A 16,628-nucleotide genomic window follows, 5' to 3' on the forward strand; every position below is an offset into this window, starting at 1 on the left:
ACTGCTAAACAACTGTGAAATTAAACAACAAATATTGAATTTAATACCACTTAAGTTCTATTTCTTTAAATTTAACTTACTTATTGATTCATAATATATCAGCTTTATAAATGGTTTACTATTTTATGCTTATAAACGAAGCATTTATTCTAAAGGAGTTTTCTCTCCAGAGTACGGCAGTTGTATGTAGAACTACTTCAAAACCATTATTTACAGAAAGGAGGTTGTCCTTACTGAACTGAAAGAAGGTATTCCCCTCTTCAGTGATTTGGTAGGAAGTTACTTTTAATAGAACTTTGAAGAGTGGCCTCCTAACAGAACTCCTTCAGTTGGCAAAACAACAAACAGTATTTAGCAAACCAAATCAGATTTAAAATGTATTTGGTTGCATTTTGCTTGATCTTCAATCACATAAAAGGTAGAACCCTAGATTTCTTAGCTGACTACTTAATTGTTCTTGTAGAAAGTTCCGTTGCTTTTGTCACAGCTTAAAAAACAACACAAAAAAAACCCTATAGCACCTCCAAGCCTAAACATTAAGCGAGTATTCATTATCTACTCCTATTCTACAACATTCTGATTGCCACTGATTTTTTTTTTAACCTTAAGTATATCTAATAAAATCATAAGGCTCCCTCTAGCTCTTCAGAGAGGAGTTTACTAACCAATGATCCTATGTAATTCCCATCCAACAGAAAAGATTTGAGGCTGCCTCCCCTTCCACAAAAAATGTTTTCAACTGTTTCTTGCAAGGATGTAGATGGTAAATGAGCCCATCTGCAGAGGAATTCAGAAAGCACTGCTCCTTATATCCACATTCACTTAATCTATTAATTGCTTCCAACCTAAGCTTTATATAGAAAATTCTAGAATGAAACTTTAACCTGTTTAAACTATACATGCACCCCCAACTTAGATTTACCAAGCTAGTTAAAATTAATTTTCATCTCAAAAAACAAGTAACATATATAGAATATCTACAGAAATTCAAACGTGATCTGGTCTCAGTTCTAAAAACCTACATTTAAATGCAGAATCTTGAAATTTATTTTTTAATTATTAACAGTGTATCTATGGAGTTACCCTAAAACAAAAGATGCTGATGGTAACTGTAGAAAACATTTACACATACCAAGTATTTACACACAACACTGGTAATGACCTTCTAATTTGTTTAATCTTTTCTGTGTTTCAGTATTGGATATTTTAGGATAGCAGTTATTTAGAAGACTATAAATAATATAGTTGAAGTACACCATTGATATTTAGTCTATCTTACAATAGCCATAAAAAGCCCCATAGTCGACTGGCAAATCATTTCAAACAAATGAATACGAAAAATGCTAAATTGAAAAAAAGAAATACTAAATTGAACTCCTCACACGCATAAGAGCCATCTTTCACATACTTAATATTTACAGTGGTGCTGAACCTTAACTATAAAATGAAAAATAAAGGGAACCACTAACTTCAAGTCATCACCTATTCTGGTCTCCCTTAAAATAAGAAATATTCCCAGGAACAACAAAAAGAATAGCTCCCTCCACCCCCAACCCCCGCCCCTTTTTGAGCCAGTGTCCAATTTCTTCTTTTCTGAACAGCTGTATTATCCAACTTAAGTTGCTCTGCTAATTTCAGTCCCACAAGGACTAACTTGGAAGGCAAAAAAATACAAGAAAAGATCAATTTGCTGGGAAAGATCAAATGAGAAAACTGTGGGGACAGCACCAGGTCAGCGTGTGGAGAACTAAGCAGACCTGTTCTTCATTAACTGTGGCTCTCTGGGGATGTCACACACTACCTGTCCGTGGGTTTTATTGAACCGCCTAACCCGCCTCTCTGTTCCATTCTTCTGGGCCCAAGTGAATCATATCCTGCTGCTGACAAGTTAGCAGGGGACTGCGGCTGCAACATGAAAGTACTTTTCTTTCTTGTCTAAATCAGGCAGATTTTTGAAAAGACGACACAGCATTGACTCGTGACATGGCAAGATGAAACGAGAGGTCTGGGCCGGTCTTGGAGCTGTGCAGATAAAAGTAATCAAATGACACTCCTGGAATGCAAATTGGCATTCTTGACTGCAGCAATTGCACAACCATGAAACATCCCTGACAGCAAGCAAGATTAGGACAAAATGTTATGTAAAGCACTGAACTCAAAAACTCTCACTTGAAAATTCAAACTGTAACACTTACATTTTAATATAGCAATAGTCAGCTCTGCTTTTGTCTGCTTCTTTTTGTAATCACATATCCCTGCCTGACAGATCTCTTACATTTCAGGTAGAAGAAAAAAAAAATTAGGTATTGGGAAATGTATAACTGCTCTTAATATTTTCTTAATATTTATTTTTAAAAATCACAGGGGGTTGGTTCTTGTTCAAAGTTTTACATGCAAACACCACCGAACTTAATATTCTCAAGGGGGAAGAAAAGACAGTTTCAGACGTTTCTCACAAGATACTCAAACAGAGTTCACATTCAGGTTCAGTATTATTTCCCTCAGGTGAAGATACTCTTGTACTTGGTAGAGTGATTAGCAATCTGGATTTTAAATACTCTGCTCTCCAGGAACAGAAAGAGTAGCTACAACTAAGAACTTCATTAAGGCTTAAGAGTTTAAATGAAACAGCTACAAATACAACATAAAACACAGATACTCTATAAAGGTTCACAAGGGATTTTGTGTGTGTGTAAGCCCAAAGGGTAAAAAGGAAGTTCTATTAACTTGTATGAGGTCTCACTACTCCTGACTACGTCTTCAAATCAGACACACTAAATAACAGTGCCAGAAATAAATTCCTCCAGTTAAAACATGTACGTGTGTGCACAGTTAACGTCTGAAACTGCAGAATACAAAGCAGTGGATAACAAATGGATTTAGCCACTTTTCAAAATGATTAGTATCTGGGAATAGATGTGTAGACAAATAGAATGTAGGCTGGGGGAAAGGGAAGAAAAATAATACCTACAACCGGCTTTACAGTGTTTTTAGGTAGATGCCGCTAGAAGAAAAAACTCAAGCACTAAGTATCTTTAATATTTTGCTTTGACGCCTCCACTTAAAAAACAGGTTCCAACCACTGCAACTGTCCGCGAAGTACATAAAAATTAATAAGGCAGGCCACTTTCTGCCACTTTAATCCTGGGTACACAGGATTATTTTATGTTATCTTTCGTACATCAGCTTTACAACAGCTTGACTCTAAGGTAAATGGGAACCACTATAAATCGCACGCTGCTTTCAAAACCACTTTAATTTCTGTCAGCGTTACTGTAACCACAGTCTTGGGCGCATGCTACTTTTGTGTGTGTGTGTGTGTGTGTGCGCGCGCGTGCCTACATCTGACAGTCGCATCTCCTACACTCCAGTTGTGACTTTGATCACTGAAACAAGAGATGTCACATTAGGGGGAAGGGAAGAGGAAAAAAACGCCAACCCGCTATCTCCCTTTTTCCTACATATTCCATCTACATGCAGAACGGTAGATCAGATCCCCAAGTGGGGGTAACAATAGCAGCTCTGGGTGGAAGCAAACTAAAGGGAAGGGAGTGGTCCAACCCCATTTCTAACAAATCACTTCCCCGAAAGCGGACAGAGCGCTCATCACCAGGAGAACTCACTGCACGCTGCCTCGCTGCGGAGAAGCCGCTCCGAGGAGAGGAGCTGGGCTCGAATCTCGCCTTCCCATCTCCTCCACCACTTGCCCTTGGAACTTTTCTTATTTAGCCTCACTACACAGGGGATTTCATTCACTTTTCTTTCTTTTTTTTTAATTCTGTCCCCTCCCCGGGCCCCAAATGCCACCCTGCAGTCAATGTGTAAGGAGAACAAACGGGCTCCTTTAAAATTGCACCTCAAAAATCTCCGTCTCTCTCGGGTTTATTTTCCTGCCCTACGTTTTGCACATTCTTCATAAAGCCTCCAGGAGCACTTCCTACGTTTTCTTCATTTACAAAGGGAGGGTTGCGGAACGCGAGGGAGAGGGGAGGGGAAACGCCAAGGTGCCGGGACCCGGCGGCTGTGTCCCCGCCGCGCGGCGCACCAGCGCGCCCAGGCGCCCACGCCCAGCCGCCCGGCCCTCACTCGCCGGCAAGTTTTAAAAGTTACCGTTGTCCAAAACGCTTTGCTCTCCGCCCCGAGCTCCCTCCAGCGCTCCATTCATCCCCCGCCTCCCCTCCACTCCGTCCTCCCCAGCCCGTCCCAACTCCCTGGAGCCTCTCGCTCGCCGGCCGCGCTCACCTTTCCTCGCCCGCCGCGAGAGGGGGCGAACTTCCCGAGCCCCCCCCTCTCTCTCTCTCTCACACACACACACACACACCTCCCACCCTGAGCTCTCCTCGCAAACTTGGGCCAAGTTGGGGGGAAATTTCGGGAGCACGGCAGGGGCCAGGTTGGGCTGGGGTTCTCCTCTGCCCGCCCTCCTCAGCGCCCCCCTCCACCTCACGCCGCCGGACTTGAGGAAAACACGGCCCCCGGGCGGCCCCAGGGGCGCGCGGGCACGGGGCTCACGTCTGACGAAGTCTAGAATAAAAAGGAAAGGAGGGTGGAAACTTCTTACCATCTCGGCATGCTGGTTGTCAAGTGCAGCCCCCGCCTCTTGGTCTCCTCTTAGCGGCCGCGCCTGGACCAGCCCCTCGGCCGCCTCTCGCTCCTTCTGTCTCGGCCTTTCTTTCCCTCCCCCTCCCGATTTCCTCCGGGCCGCCGCTCTCGCCGCCTCCGCCTCTCCCCGCCCGCCCGCCCGCGCGCGCCCTCGCCGCGGCCCCTCTGCGCTCAGGTGACTGATTTACACACGCGCCCAGGGTCGCCCTCGCTCTCCAAGTCGGAGCCTGCAGAGTTCCCCCGGCTCCTCGGGACAAAAAAGAAAAAAAAAAAAAGAAAGAAAAAGGGAACGGACTGTCCCGGGTGGAGGCTGCTGCGGGGGGCGGGGGAGAGACCCTCGGACGAGGTGACCTGGGGCGGATTTGCAAGCCCCACAAGTTTCTCCTCTCTGCAAAAATGTCGTGACTACAATGTTGCTTCCCTTTTGCAAAATAGAAGTGGGTTAGTTTTGTTGTTGTTTGTCCTCAGATTTCTAGGGGTTTCGTGAGGGAGGATGTATATTTCTCGCCCCCCCACGCCCTGTTACTGCTCCCCCCGCTCCTGGTGGGGATGGAAAAACAACTTTGGCGCCCCCCGGGGGGTGCGGGCGTGGAGGTGGAGGTGGCCGCCAGCGCCTAGCTGTCAAAGAGAGAATCGCCGAGGAAAGGGCGCGAACTTTATTCCGACTGCGGCAGACCGTGGCGTCGCTTTCCTTTTCGGGCACTCGCCGGTCTCTGTCCCCTTTGACCAGTTCCTCCTCCCGCACCGCCGCCGCCGCCGCCCCAGCCTCCTTTCCCCTTCCCCTTTTTCTCTTTCCGCCGCGGCTGCCCCGGCGCCCCTCGCCCCCGCCAGCCCGGGTCCTCCGCGCGCCGCTGGACAGAAGGTGAGGGAAGCGGAGGAAAACCCAGGGGACAGAAACTCGGGACAGAATGTGCTGGGCGAAAAGGCAAAAAGTTGCGCGCAGCCAGGGGGGAAAAGTTGCTGGTGGCGGCGTGTTTTGTGCCGGCCCAGACGCCGGCTTGCGGCGAGGGCTTCCTTCCCCTTCCCCTAGTCTGGGCCGCGGGCCTTGGGCTGGAGACGGCCCGGAGAGAGGAAGGGGACCGCCGCCTCCGCAGGGGAAGACGGGCCACATCTGTGGGTGACACTCAGCCGACCCGCGGAGTCGCAAAAACACACGCCTGCAGCTGAAGGACATTTCTTAAATGCAGGGAAAACACTCCCGGGCCGCAAGGGTGGGGGTGGGGATGGGGGCGAGTTTAATCATCATCAGCTTTCTAACGTACGCTTTGTGCCAAAAACATCTCCGCGTTGTGCAGATTTATCATAGCTAGAGCAAACTTTCTGCTTTTCCGACATGGGAGGAAGGCACAGGTTTCAAGCATGCTCTCTGAGCCCTGGAAATCGGAATCGTCCAGGACTTGCTTGGCAGAACAACAGGTTTGAATCATCCCTCCTTCCTTTCTTCCTTCCCCGAAGTAGAGGGGCAGAGAAACTGCCTCATTGCATCCAGAGGTCAGAATTAAATTCCTCTGAAAATACGTCGCCTTGGAATTAACATAGTTTTATTTTCTTTGATATACAGTCTGCGCTTAAGTTTAATATAAAATTTCACGATAATTAAAAAGAATATTTGGGGAGCCATGATGAGAGACTGGCCCAAGTAGCCACAGCTGTTCTGAAAATGTGATTAAGCTTATTATTCACGTGGATCCCGCTTTTTAACAGCGGGGCCACCGCACCTGCAGTTATGTGTGCTGATTGGGTCCAAATTCCTGACCGTTTTTAGGCCCTTAGAAAGCCGATTTCAACTCATTTCTGTATTTGTATGACTCTCGGCATCATCTCGGTGTGGAAAGGTTTGTCTGGTAAATGCTTCTACTATATTATTTATAGTAAATACTTTGTAGAATTCTAGGCACATGGTTCATCTGGAGTTTTCTAGTGGGAGACAGATTACTTCTCTAGAGCATAAATCAGAGTAAAGACTATCTAATGACTACCCGTATATATAAATGCATGTTATCTAAGAAGGCTCATCTTTAAATGATTTGATTAAGGTGTGGAGCATGTTCCCTTATTCTGTAAACATCACTGTAACTTCATCCTATAGTTTGTAGAAACTGATTACACAAGGGATAATGACGACCAAATGTGCATTCTGAGCAACTGAGGATCATCACAAGAATTCTCCAGAAATGAGCCAAGTTCCAATGTGTTTTCCTGTATTATGGAGAGACGAGAAAAGCTAGTTGCTAATTTCAGAGTCATTACCCATACAAATCCATTCACACACTTACCGCTTTGGACAACTGACAGACCAGCAATTGCCAAACAATTGTATTCACACAGTGCATTTTTGGCTGTGCACCTACTCTGGCCAACAGCAGAAGTTATTCCACAAGTAACCTGTAATTTACATTCCCCTGATTGGTTCCAGAGCTGTCTGTTTTTGATGTTAGCATACAAACAATTTATGTGAGGCAAGATGTGTCTATTTGGGGTCCAGTGCCTTTCTAGAGAGTCCGCATTATAAAAAGGGGTAATGTGTTGGGCTGAAGAGCAGCCCGTGGAGAAGGTGGAAGAATTGACAGAAGGAAATATATAGAGCATTCCACAGCCTCTTATGTCCTCCAGTGGGTTTGTATGGCAATTGGAATAAAACCTTAAGTCTTTTCTGTGTCCTGCAAGATTTTAATGATCTATACCTGTTGGAATTTTCACTCTTCTCCTATTATATTCCTCTCATGAATACGCTAAAGTCACACTGGCTTTCTTTCTGTGCGCCTTGCCAAGCTCCTTCCTGCTCTTTGCCCTGCTGTTCTTTCTACGTGGAATATTCTTCCACGTTTTCCAGTGCTTTCGTCTTATCCATCACATTTCAGCTCTAACTTCACTTCTTTAGATCCTAATTAAACTAGCTCTTTGCCCACATCCTGAAACACCCCTCACATTTTGTCCCATTACTTACTTTTCTTTATATGCCTTAGAAGTATCTGAAATTACCTTTTTAAATGCTTATTAGTTTTCTGCAACTAAAATGTAAGCTCCATGGGGGCAAGAGCTGTATCTACCTTGTTCACTTACATAGTGTCGGTCCATAAAACAGTGCCAAGCACAAAATAAACTCTTAGAAATATTGTTTGAATTAAAGAAGAAATGTCAAAATCATCACACTATATTAATGATGACCTTAGGGCCAGACAAGTTCACTCTTGTGAGTGCTATATCTGTTCTTTTGGGGGTGGAGTAAAACCTGTTGACTTCCTGTACCAGTGATCCTCAGAGTGTGGTCTGGTGCATCCCTGTATATCCCTAAGACCCTTTTAGGAGGGCCATGGGGTCAAAACTATTCTTATTATATACTGAGAAATTATTTGCCTTTCTCATTCACGTTCTGTCACAAAAGTACAGCAGAGTTTCTCAAAGGCAACATGACCTGATATCCAACAAACTGAATGCAGAAGCCGAGATGAAAAATCTACCTATCTTGTTATAATCAGACTTTAAAGAGACTTGCCAAAAAATGTAAATCAGTGCCACTCATTTTTGTTGTTCTGGAAAACAATTATTTTTTCATTTTATAATATGGGTATGTATTCATTTCCTATTGCTACCATAACAAATTACCACAAATTCAGTGGCTTAAAACAACAGAAATTTATAATTCTAGAGGTCAGAAGTCTGAAATGAGTTTCACTAAGCTAAAATCAAGGTGTCTACAGGCCCGCTTTCCTTTCTGGAGACCCAAGGGGAGAATCCATTCCCTTACCTTGTCCAGCTTCTAGAGACCACCCACATTCCTTGGCTCAGGATACCATACCCTTACATCTCTAAAGCCTATGATAGATAGACGTGTCTTATCTGTATCACTCTGACATTGCCTCCTTTCACTTATACCTACCCATGTGATTATATTAGGCCCATCTAATAATCCAGTATAGTCTGCCTATCTCAAGATCCAGCTCCTCATCAACTTAATCACATCTGAACATATTCACATGTAGCCAGGATGAGGATGTGGACCTTCATTCTGCCTACCACAGTATGTAACAAATGATTGGCCTATTATTTTAAATGAATTAATAACTAAAAATCTTCAGAGTTTAAATTTATGATACAATAAATACCAATAGCTATTGGCCACATAAACCAAAGCTCTTTGCAGTCTTCAATAATTTCTAAGAGGTCATAAGACCAGTTTGAGAATCACTGGCCTGCGCAATAGCTATTTTCCCTTCTTCCATGTCTCAAGTTAAACTAGATTGCACTAAACTGATTATGCTAGCCCTGTTTCCTTTGTTGTGTTTGGTTTAAGGATGGGCATGTTACTTAGTTCTGGCTGATGAAGGATGAGGGGAAATCATTGAGGGGCTTGAAGATAAGATTTTATTCATTAAAACAAACAAAAAGACTGGCAAGAAGTAAATTGTCCCTCTTCTGCTCTGAATGTTAGGATGGGAGAATGTGGCACCTGAAACAGCTGCATCTACCTTGTGACCAGGCGGGAGTCCACACACTTGGGATGAAAAGGTAGGAAGGTGGAAAGCACATGAGCTCTTGATTTTGTTTTTGACTTGCTGAATTAACCAACCCCAGGTGGCTTGAGACTCCTTATTATGTGATGTAATTCATCCCTTTATCATTTAGGCCACTTTAAGGTTACTTTTCTGTTACTTGCAGCTTAGAGCTTCCTAAATGTTATGGAGAAATAACAGGTCTGTCATGTTTTCATGCAGGAATTCCTTCCTATTATTTTCTATCAAATTTATATTTTTTTTCCAAATTCTGAGAAAGATCTGTACAGAAATCAGTAAAATGGGGAAAGCATTATAATTCTTTAAGAATGAGAACTTAATCATTTTAGAGACATTACTAGTTCAAATGAATACAAAAGCAGGAAATGCTGACACACATAGTTGTAAGTTACTGGTGACCCTTCCAAGAAATGGTAACCATCTAACCAGTTAGTTTTGTTTGTAGTTATGGCTGCATTATAGTTGTGTGTTGATGGCCCTATCTGCTGCTAATGATGAGTCATTCTTGCGAATTAAGTAAATGTAAGTTTATTTGCATAGTATATTCTATACAGTTCCTATGTGTTTTGTTCCAAGAAATACCTTGTTTTAGAAACCAAGTAAGTCCTTAAATTAAAAAATTTCAACATGTGATTTTGTGCAGTGCTGTTAATCTTGCTAGGAGATTCTAAGTTATGTTATTCAAATACTGCCCGATATATTCGCAATGGACTACAGTTCTTTGTAAATTCTTTAACCTAAGAAATGCAAAGAGAAGGAAATAAAAATGTTATTGTGGAGGGAAAAAAATCTGAGCATAAAAAAGCAACTCAATTTCAGTGTCAAAACCAAAATTAAGCCAGACAAAATATTTTCACCCTCAAAAAAATGAGTTTATGTGGAACAACATATAGGCTAATGCTCAGCTTGAGGATGCTTTCAGACTCATGATTAACAATTTGACCAATGTTAACATAAAATGAAAGAAATTTTTCTGAGTAGAAGTTAATCATGAAACAAAGATCAAGACTATCAAAGAAGGCAATAATGTATTCTAAGTTTTAAAATTTCATTTTAACAATAGTAATTTGTAAATACTAAGTATTTGTTATTTGATCTTACAATTTTTAATGTGTTTTGTTTAGGATTTATCTTGATGTTTCCCTTTTTTTTTAAGTGATTTCCATTATTAAATATCCTTATCAGGTAGACTTAATTTTATTTAAATATATAATGTTTATTACTTAATATTATATACCTAATCTTATTTAAATATATAATCTTCTTATAAGTATATTAGTTCATAATACTAATAAACCATGCATTATTATGTTATTTTACGGAAAACTTATAACCCTATCACAGAAAAAGGATTCACTATTTATGATTATGATCACTATTATTATTTAATAAAATACAAGTGAAGGGTTATATAAATACAGAATAACTTATATTTGGGGAAATCTCAGGAACTTCCGTTCTTCTTCCTGAATCCAAAGATTAGTATCTGTCAGGAATTTGAAAACACAAGATCTATATTTGTCACACCAAAGTATTTCTAAATTGTTCCACCTTAGAATATTTTTCAAATTCTGCATTATTTTATCATTATCCATTAATCATTTTGTGGATAAATGCCCCACAAATATTGATCCCAGTCTTCATTCTCTTTGACTCTCAGATGCATTTGATATTGTTTGTCAACTGCTTTCCAGAACTCTCCCCTCTGGTGGTTTCTTTCACACTCTCCTTCATCACTGCCTCTCCCCACTTCTTCACACACTCACTCTTCCCCACACACATCGTGGAAGTTGCCCATAAGGTCAGACCTCCCAGCCTTTCTCCTGTCTTTATTGTGGTCTTTTTCGGTGTCTGGACCATCCCAACTGCCACATGATCTCTATAATCATTTCTGTTTCCCCCAGTTCTACTCCCTTTGCTTATATTGTCAACACAGATCTTGTAAGTTAATGCTCAACAAATAGCTTATCTTCACCTCAAACTTAACCTGACACTGAAACCATCAACAACCCTTCCTTTTTCTGTCTTTGCTGTTCTTTCACTCAAGGGTAAACCTTGTATTCATCTTTGAACCATTTTTTCCTTGCCTTCATTTTCCAAATCAAGTCATTTACAAAATCACAAAGAAGTTCCTTTCATTTACTCCTGTTTGTCCATTCCTGCTTCCTTCATATGACCACCATTTTTTCAAGTTAACAAGTGCAACAATTTTTCAGTTATACTCCTTATATCCACCTTGTACTTTCATTCTAATCCATTTGCTGCCAGATTTTAGCTGTTTCAATTCTATTTCTATTACATGTCCCTCCCTTGCATAATAGGTGGCTAAATAAATAACTCTTCCAAGTCACCCTGCTTTCTACCATGTTGAGCCAAATTGTAATGTTTGCTTTTCAAAGCTTACCTTTATTCAACTTTCACACTTACTACAGTGCCTGGTACCTAGTAGTTGATCAACAAATTTGTGTTGAATGAATGACTTACCATATCTATACAATGTTTTTTCCTACATGAACCTGCTGCTCTAGTCAGATAAGGTTCCCCTCAAACATGTGTGATCATCTCTACATTTTTCTCCTGATTTTCTAACTGGATGCATACCTTCCTCTTTACCTACTCATATCTGTGCCAATTTGCTGCCACCAAAGGTCATTTGAAATTGCTCAGAAAACGAGGCACAACTACATTAAGATCATTTATGATTATAGTTAAAATTTATTATCTATTATCTACCATGTGTTAGATTCTTTATCATCTTCTTTACATATTACTGAATCTTTCCAACACACTGTAGAGTTAGACATTATCCTCCCTACCATGTGGATAAAAAAGAGGCTTGGAAGCTTTAAGTATCTTGCCTAAGGACACACAGCATGTAAGTGTTAAAGTGAAGATTGCATCTCAGGTTTATCTTCTAGTCCTTAAATACCACCCATCTTTCAAGGATTTGATCAGATGCCACATCGTTCATGAAACCTTTATTTCTGTGGCTTTCTTTCTCCTCTGAGCTTCTACAGCATTTATAGTCTGGATCATTGATTCATCACCTAATTGCATGCTGTTTGTGTATTTATGGTTGTTTTACATGTGTCTATCTTATCTCCTTAACGAGAAAGTAAGCTCTTTGAGGACAGAAACCCTAATGATACATTCTCAACCCCTCATCATCCCTGGAAGAGTTACAGGCACATAAACAAAGAAAAGTGTTTAATGAAGTAACTTATGAAAACATCTTAGACATGAAATAATTTCAGATGAAAAGCATATTTCTGTAGGAATTAAAATCCTCTTATCACAGATTCTAATGGTACACGTGCTTATGATAAAGTTTTGATTCCAGTTGTGTCTGGGCACTTGAACATTAGGGCCAGGCCACTTTCTGTTGGCTTTATTTTAATTGCATACTGTTTTGATGCATTCACTTGTTGCTTCACTCATGTAGTATGTCAGCTGCTAAAGCAGGAAGAATCTTTGTTAAAGCCTCATTGCTTCTGAGTTATGTGGATAATTGCCATGTAATTGTGTCAAACAGAGCCCCCCTCCTCATGTATCTTTGCTCATCTCCTGTGTTCTCTGTGCCTGTGTAGCCAAGTCATCTTTCTCCTAGCAAGAAAATATGTATCTCATTTATGTACTACATACTTCTTGCTCCATCCATATATAATTGTTTAGCGCTTGCCCTGAAAATGCTTTAAAAGTGTGCCTGGTTAGTTAATTTTTAAGGCCCTCATTCTTGTCCTTCACATATAAGCCATTTATCTTCTAATTTGCCTTATATAAGCAAAGGCATTTATTATTTTGCTGGACTAATGCTATTCATTTATATAAAACTATGACTCAACTTGTCTAGCCTAAAAAAATACAAGTACCCAAATTACCAACCAAAGTTAAACACCTTCCAAGTTTGGTTTTGTAGCCAAATAAAACTCACAGGAAGTAATTTACATAAAAGTCCATCAAGTCAACAAGTATGAGACTGATGGCCATTTTGATAAAGTTGATGAGATTAAAATGCTGTAGGGCTTTAGGCCAGGTGTAAAGAGGTGAAGGTTGAGCTGAAAACATGGTTTACCTAGAGAGGAAGGCCCTATTTACCTTCAGCTGAGCTACTGCATCTTCTGGGGACCAGAAAATAGGAAGTAACACTGAATACCTACAAATCACTTTACCCAGATTATCTCAGTTCATTTTATCAACAACCCTGTATAAGGTAGTTATCATTCCCATTTTACAGGTAAAGAAATTAAAGCTCAGAAAGAATAAATAACTTTGCAAAGGCCCCAGGGCATAAAAATATAAAACCCAGAATTATAGCGCAAGCTACCAATTTCCATGTCAATGCTTTGTCTGCTAATAGGCATATGTACTAATTGACCATATGGTCTCATATTCTCTGACTCTTATATCACCAACGACTTTGGGGGAAAATCCCAATCACTTAGTTACATAGCAGTAACGGACACCCCAGCCCGTAAACAGGACTGAGCAATTGTATGGCCTTCTATCTACTTTACACAGTTAAGTGTACCGTGCACTTTGTAGCTTTATATTGTGGTCTTCTTTTATTTCTAGATTTGTAGTGGAGAAATAGAACGTGTATGTATCTTTAGCTTAGAAGTGGTTAACATTCTTCCCTCCCAAAGATTTTAGTACAATAGGCATTGACAATGTTATTATTTAAGATTTTTTTTTTTTTTTTGAGAAGTGCCTTCTGGTATAGCAGGCAAAAGCAATCTGGTGGCTTTGTGTGATTGCTATTCACACTTGGTAATGAATAAATTCCTTTGGCTCTTTTGGAGGAGTCAGAAGGGAGTCATTGGTTCAGTAGAGTTGTGGCCTAAAAACACCAAGCCAGCTCATCAGTGCTGCTGATCTCGTGCCCTTCCTCTGGCAAACCATGTGTCGGATGTGGTAGGAAAAAAAATCTCCCTTTCAGCAGCAGAATGTGTGCAAGCTACACCCTGAATTATCCCATGATGACCTTGCAAATGCAACACATGCCCTTGTGACCACAAGGCCCGACAACTGTAATTTCCTCTGCTTTTCATCAGAGCTCTTCTGCTGCCTACAGCAGACGCAGCATGTACGGTATAGCTGCTCCCTGAAGCCTAGGATACTTGCCCTCCATACTTTACTACTGCTGTGTAAAAGATTATCCAATAGGAAGCTGGCCCCACTGCTTATGCAAACTCTGAGTTCATCTTCCTGGGTGAACTGAAAAGCCTGGCTAAAATGTCAGCTGTATTTGGGGTATATTACCTAATGCACTTGCTGAAGTCGTTCCAAAGATCATCATTAGGCAATTTCTTAGAGCAAACCATGGGCTAAAGAGGCACTTCCTCCGTGACATCATTGATGGGTATTTCCTTTTTTTTTTTTTTTAAGTTTAAATTCAGTTAGGATGGGTATTTCATTTACTCAACACATATATATTTAGCACTTACTAGATGCCTGGCACTTCTCCAGGTACTGAGGATGAAGCCTTGAGCAGAATAGAAAAGGCCTGGAGTTTCCCTGAGCTTACTATCTAGTAGTGGAGATACAATGAACAAGTTAACAGATGAGAGTTCAAATGGTGACAGATGCTTTAATATCAATGAAATAGGGTGCTGTGATCCAGAAAGACTGGGAGTGGGATGTTGGTGGTGGATAACTGTGGTTGTATGTTTTACATTGGATAGTCAAAGACTTCTCGGAGGAGGTGATATTCTGCTGAGATTAGAACCATGATAAACCTTGTAAAGATCAGTGGGAAGCTCCTCCTAGGCACAGGCCCTGAGGTGGGGAAGAGGTGAGAAAGGAATTTAAAGAAGGTTAGTGCGGTTGGTGTGTCCTGAGGGAAGGGAAATAGTGGGAAGGCCTGAAGTAGGAGTGAGAGACTAGGCAGAGAACCTGCATATGCATACTCAGTCAGAAGCTTTACTGTGAGTAAGAAGAGACCCAAAAACGTCTGTAGTTCTAGATGAGATGAGGTTCACCAACCAATGAATCCACTGTTGGATTGGGGCGAGGGAGGGCAAGGAGCATAGAACCTTGGGTACATGGTGGGAATCCTCAGTGATTTTTCCTTCTTCTAAGACTTATGTAGAGGCCGGAATTTCCAGTCATTGCAAATGCTGATACCAAGTTCCACAACTTGATCGCCATCACCGCCTTTGCTTTGTCATTGGTATCATTTTAAATTCCCAGCGTTTCCTAAGGATTCATATGATGGCATCCTTTAAAAAACATTATATTGGCTTATTTCATTTGCATTACACTCAGAGTAAAAGATGGACATGCAAGACTAGATATTACCCATAAATGCAAAGTGGCTTGACATTTAAAATAAATATCCCAAAACCCCATTAAGTATTTGCTCACCACATATTTTCTAAACCATATTGAGAAAAGCTCACTCAAACTTCTGGGACACCATTGGCCCTTACTCTGACTCTCCAAATAGCTCTCTTGAAGCCTCCCTGTGTGCCTTCATCCTCCCAGAGCTAGTGGGTATCCCCTCCAAGGAACGTTGTGTGGCCTCATCAGCAAAAAGGCAGCATACCTGTGGTTTGGTACGGAGTGAACTGGGCCAGGAATCTGGGGAGAAGGCCTTTATTCCCATCATTGCCAGTCACTCTGGGATCTTGAGCTAATCAAATCGTCTCTGTACTTTAATTTATACCCATGCAAAATGGGAAAACATAATACTGTAGTGGTGCTCTAAACACGCACAGCCAAATCTGATGGGAACAAAACACTTAGGTATTTCATTTGTTTAAAGCTCAAAGACATGACCTGGAAACCTCTAGTCACAGAGACTGGGAGCTCTTAAGGAAGCCTAACACCAAATAAGATGAGGAGAGTTTTACTCTATTTTGGATATGGGCAATCAGATCTGGCCAATGTCTCTTCCTGTGGAAGGCTGTGATAAACAGAATGTTGAGGGAAAGCTAACCAAAGGCTAGACTCCATGAATATCACATGCAGAAAAGATAACCATTCACCTATTTATGCCCATAATATCACATTAAAATACAGCAGAGTTTGATGTTGCTTAAACACTTTATTAAGTAGCTTAAACTCTCTCTTAAGTGGCACATTCCCCCACAATGGAAGGTTTCATTTCAACTGCAGTTCAAGGAAGTTTATCAAATCCTAACTTTGAGTAGGCCATTGTACTCCCACTGAGGGGCAATTACAACATAGTTGCTTACAATGTAGTAGGAAGATTAGCACAGTGAGGTGAGGCAAGGAAAGTGCCATCAACAAAACTCAAATATGAATAGAAAGTCTAGGGAGACCTTTCTGGTTGGAGAAATAACTAGGAAGTGGTATTTGAAATAGCACTGGAAGATTCCAGTCGGCAGAAGGCACAAATTCCAGGTGGAGGAAAATGAATGTGCAAAGAAAGAATGTGTAAGAAGCAAGAAATACTTGTTTGAGATGGGGGAAGGGCAAGTAGGATATCCTCAGAACAGTTGATCTCAAACCTGGCTGCACGACTGAATTAACTGGGAAGATTTTAATAAA

At 41.2% G+C, this 16,628-nt stretch overlaps 2 protein-coding genes across 15 annotated transcripts in view; one reads left to right on the top strand and one right to left on the bottom strand.

The window, feature by feature from the left end:
* Positions 1 to 4,674, bottom strand: part of BNC2 (basonuclin zinc finger protein 2) — a 429,802-nt gene extending 425,128 nt beyond the window's left edge. For 5 of the 7 annotated variants that reach the window (XM_078061247.1, XM_078061245.1, XM_078061244.1 and 2 more), the window contains exon 1: positions 4,562 to 4,656. In XM_078061247.1, coding sequence (XP_077917373.1) covers positions 4,562 to 4,564 — 3 coding nt within the window. In that variant the 5' untranslated portion in view covers positions 4,565 to 4,656. Of the gene's footprint in view, positions 1 to 4,561 lie in introns of all 7 variants that reach the window. The other 2 variants (XM_078061248.1, XM_078061246.1) reach the window with 1 other exon arrangement.
* An 18-nt stretch (positions 4,675 to 4,692) lies between these two features.
* LOC144379985 (uncharacterized) overlaps positions 4,693 to 16,628 on the top strand; it is a 200,573-nt gene continuing 188,637 nt past the window's right edge. For 6 of the 8 annotated variants that reach the window (XR_013443610.1, XR_013443611.1, XR_013443612.1 and 3 more), the window contains exons 1-2: positions 5,114 to 5,464; positions 9,035 to 9,111. The gene's annotated coding sequence lies outside the window, so the exon portion shown is untranslated. Of the gene's footprint in view, positions 4,778 to 5,113; positions 5,465 to 5,942; positions 6,019 to 9,034; positions 9,112 to 16,628 lie in introns of those variants that run through there. The other 2 variants (XM_078061254.1, XM_078061255.1) reach the window with 2 other exon arrangements.

The sequence above is a fragment of the Halichoerus grypus genome, chromosome 14 (genome assembly GCF_964656455.1).
Source record: "Halichoerus grypus chromosome 14, mHalGry1.hap1.1, whole genome shotgun sequence".
NCBI classification, from domain to species: Eukaryota; Metazoa; Chordata; class Mammalia; order Carnivora; family Phocidae; genus Halichoerus; species Halichoerus grypus.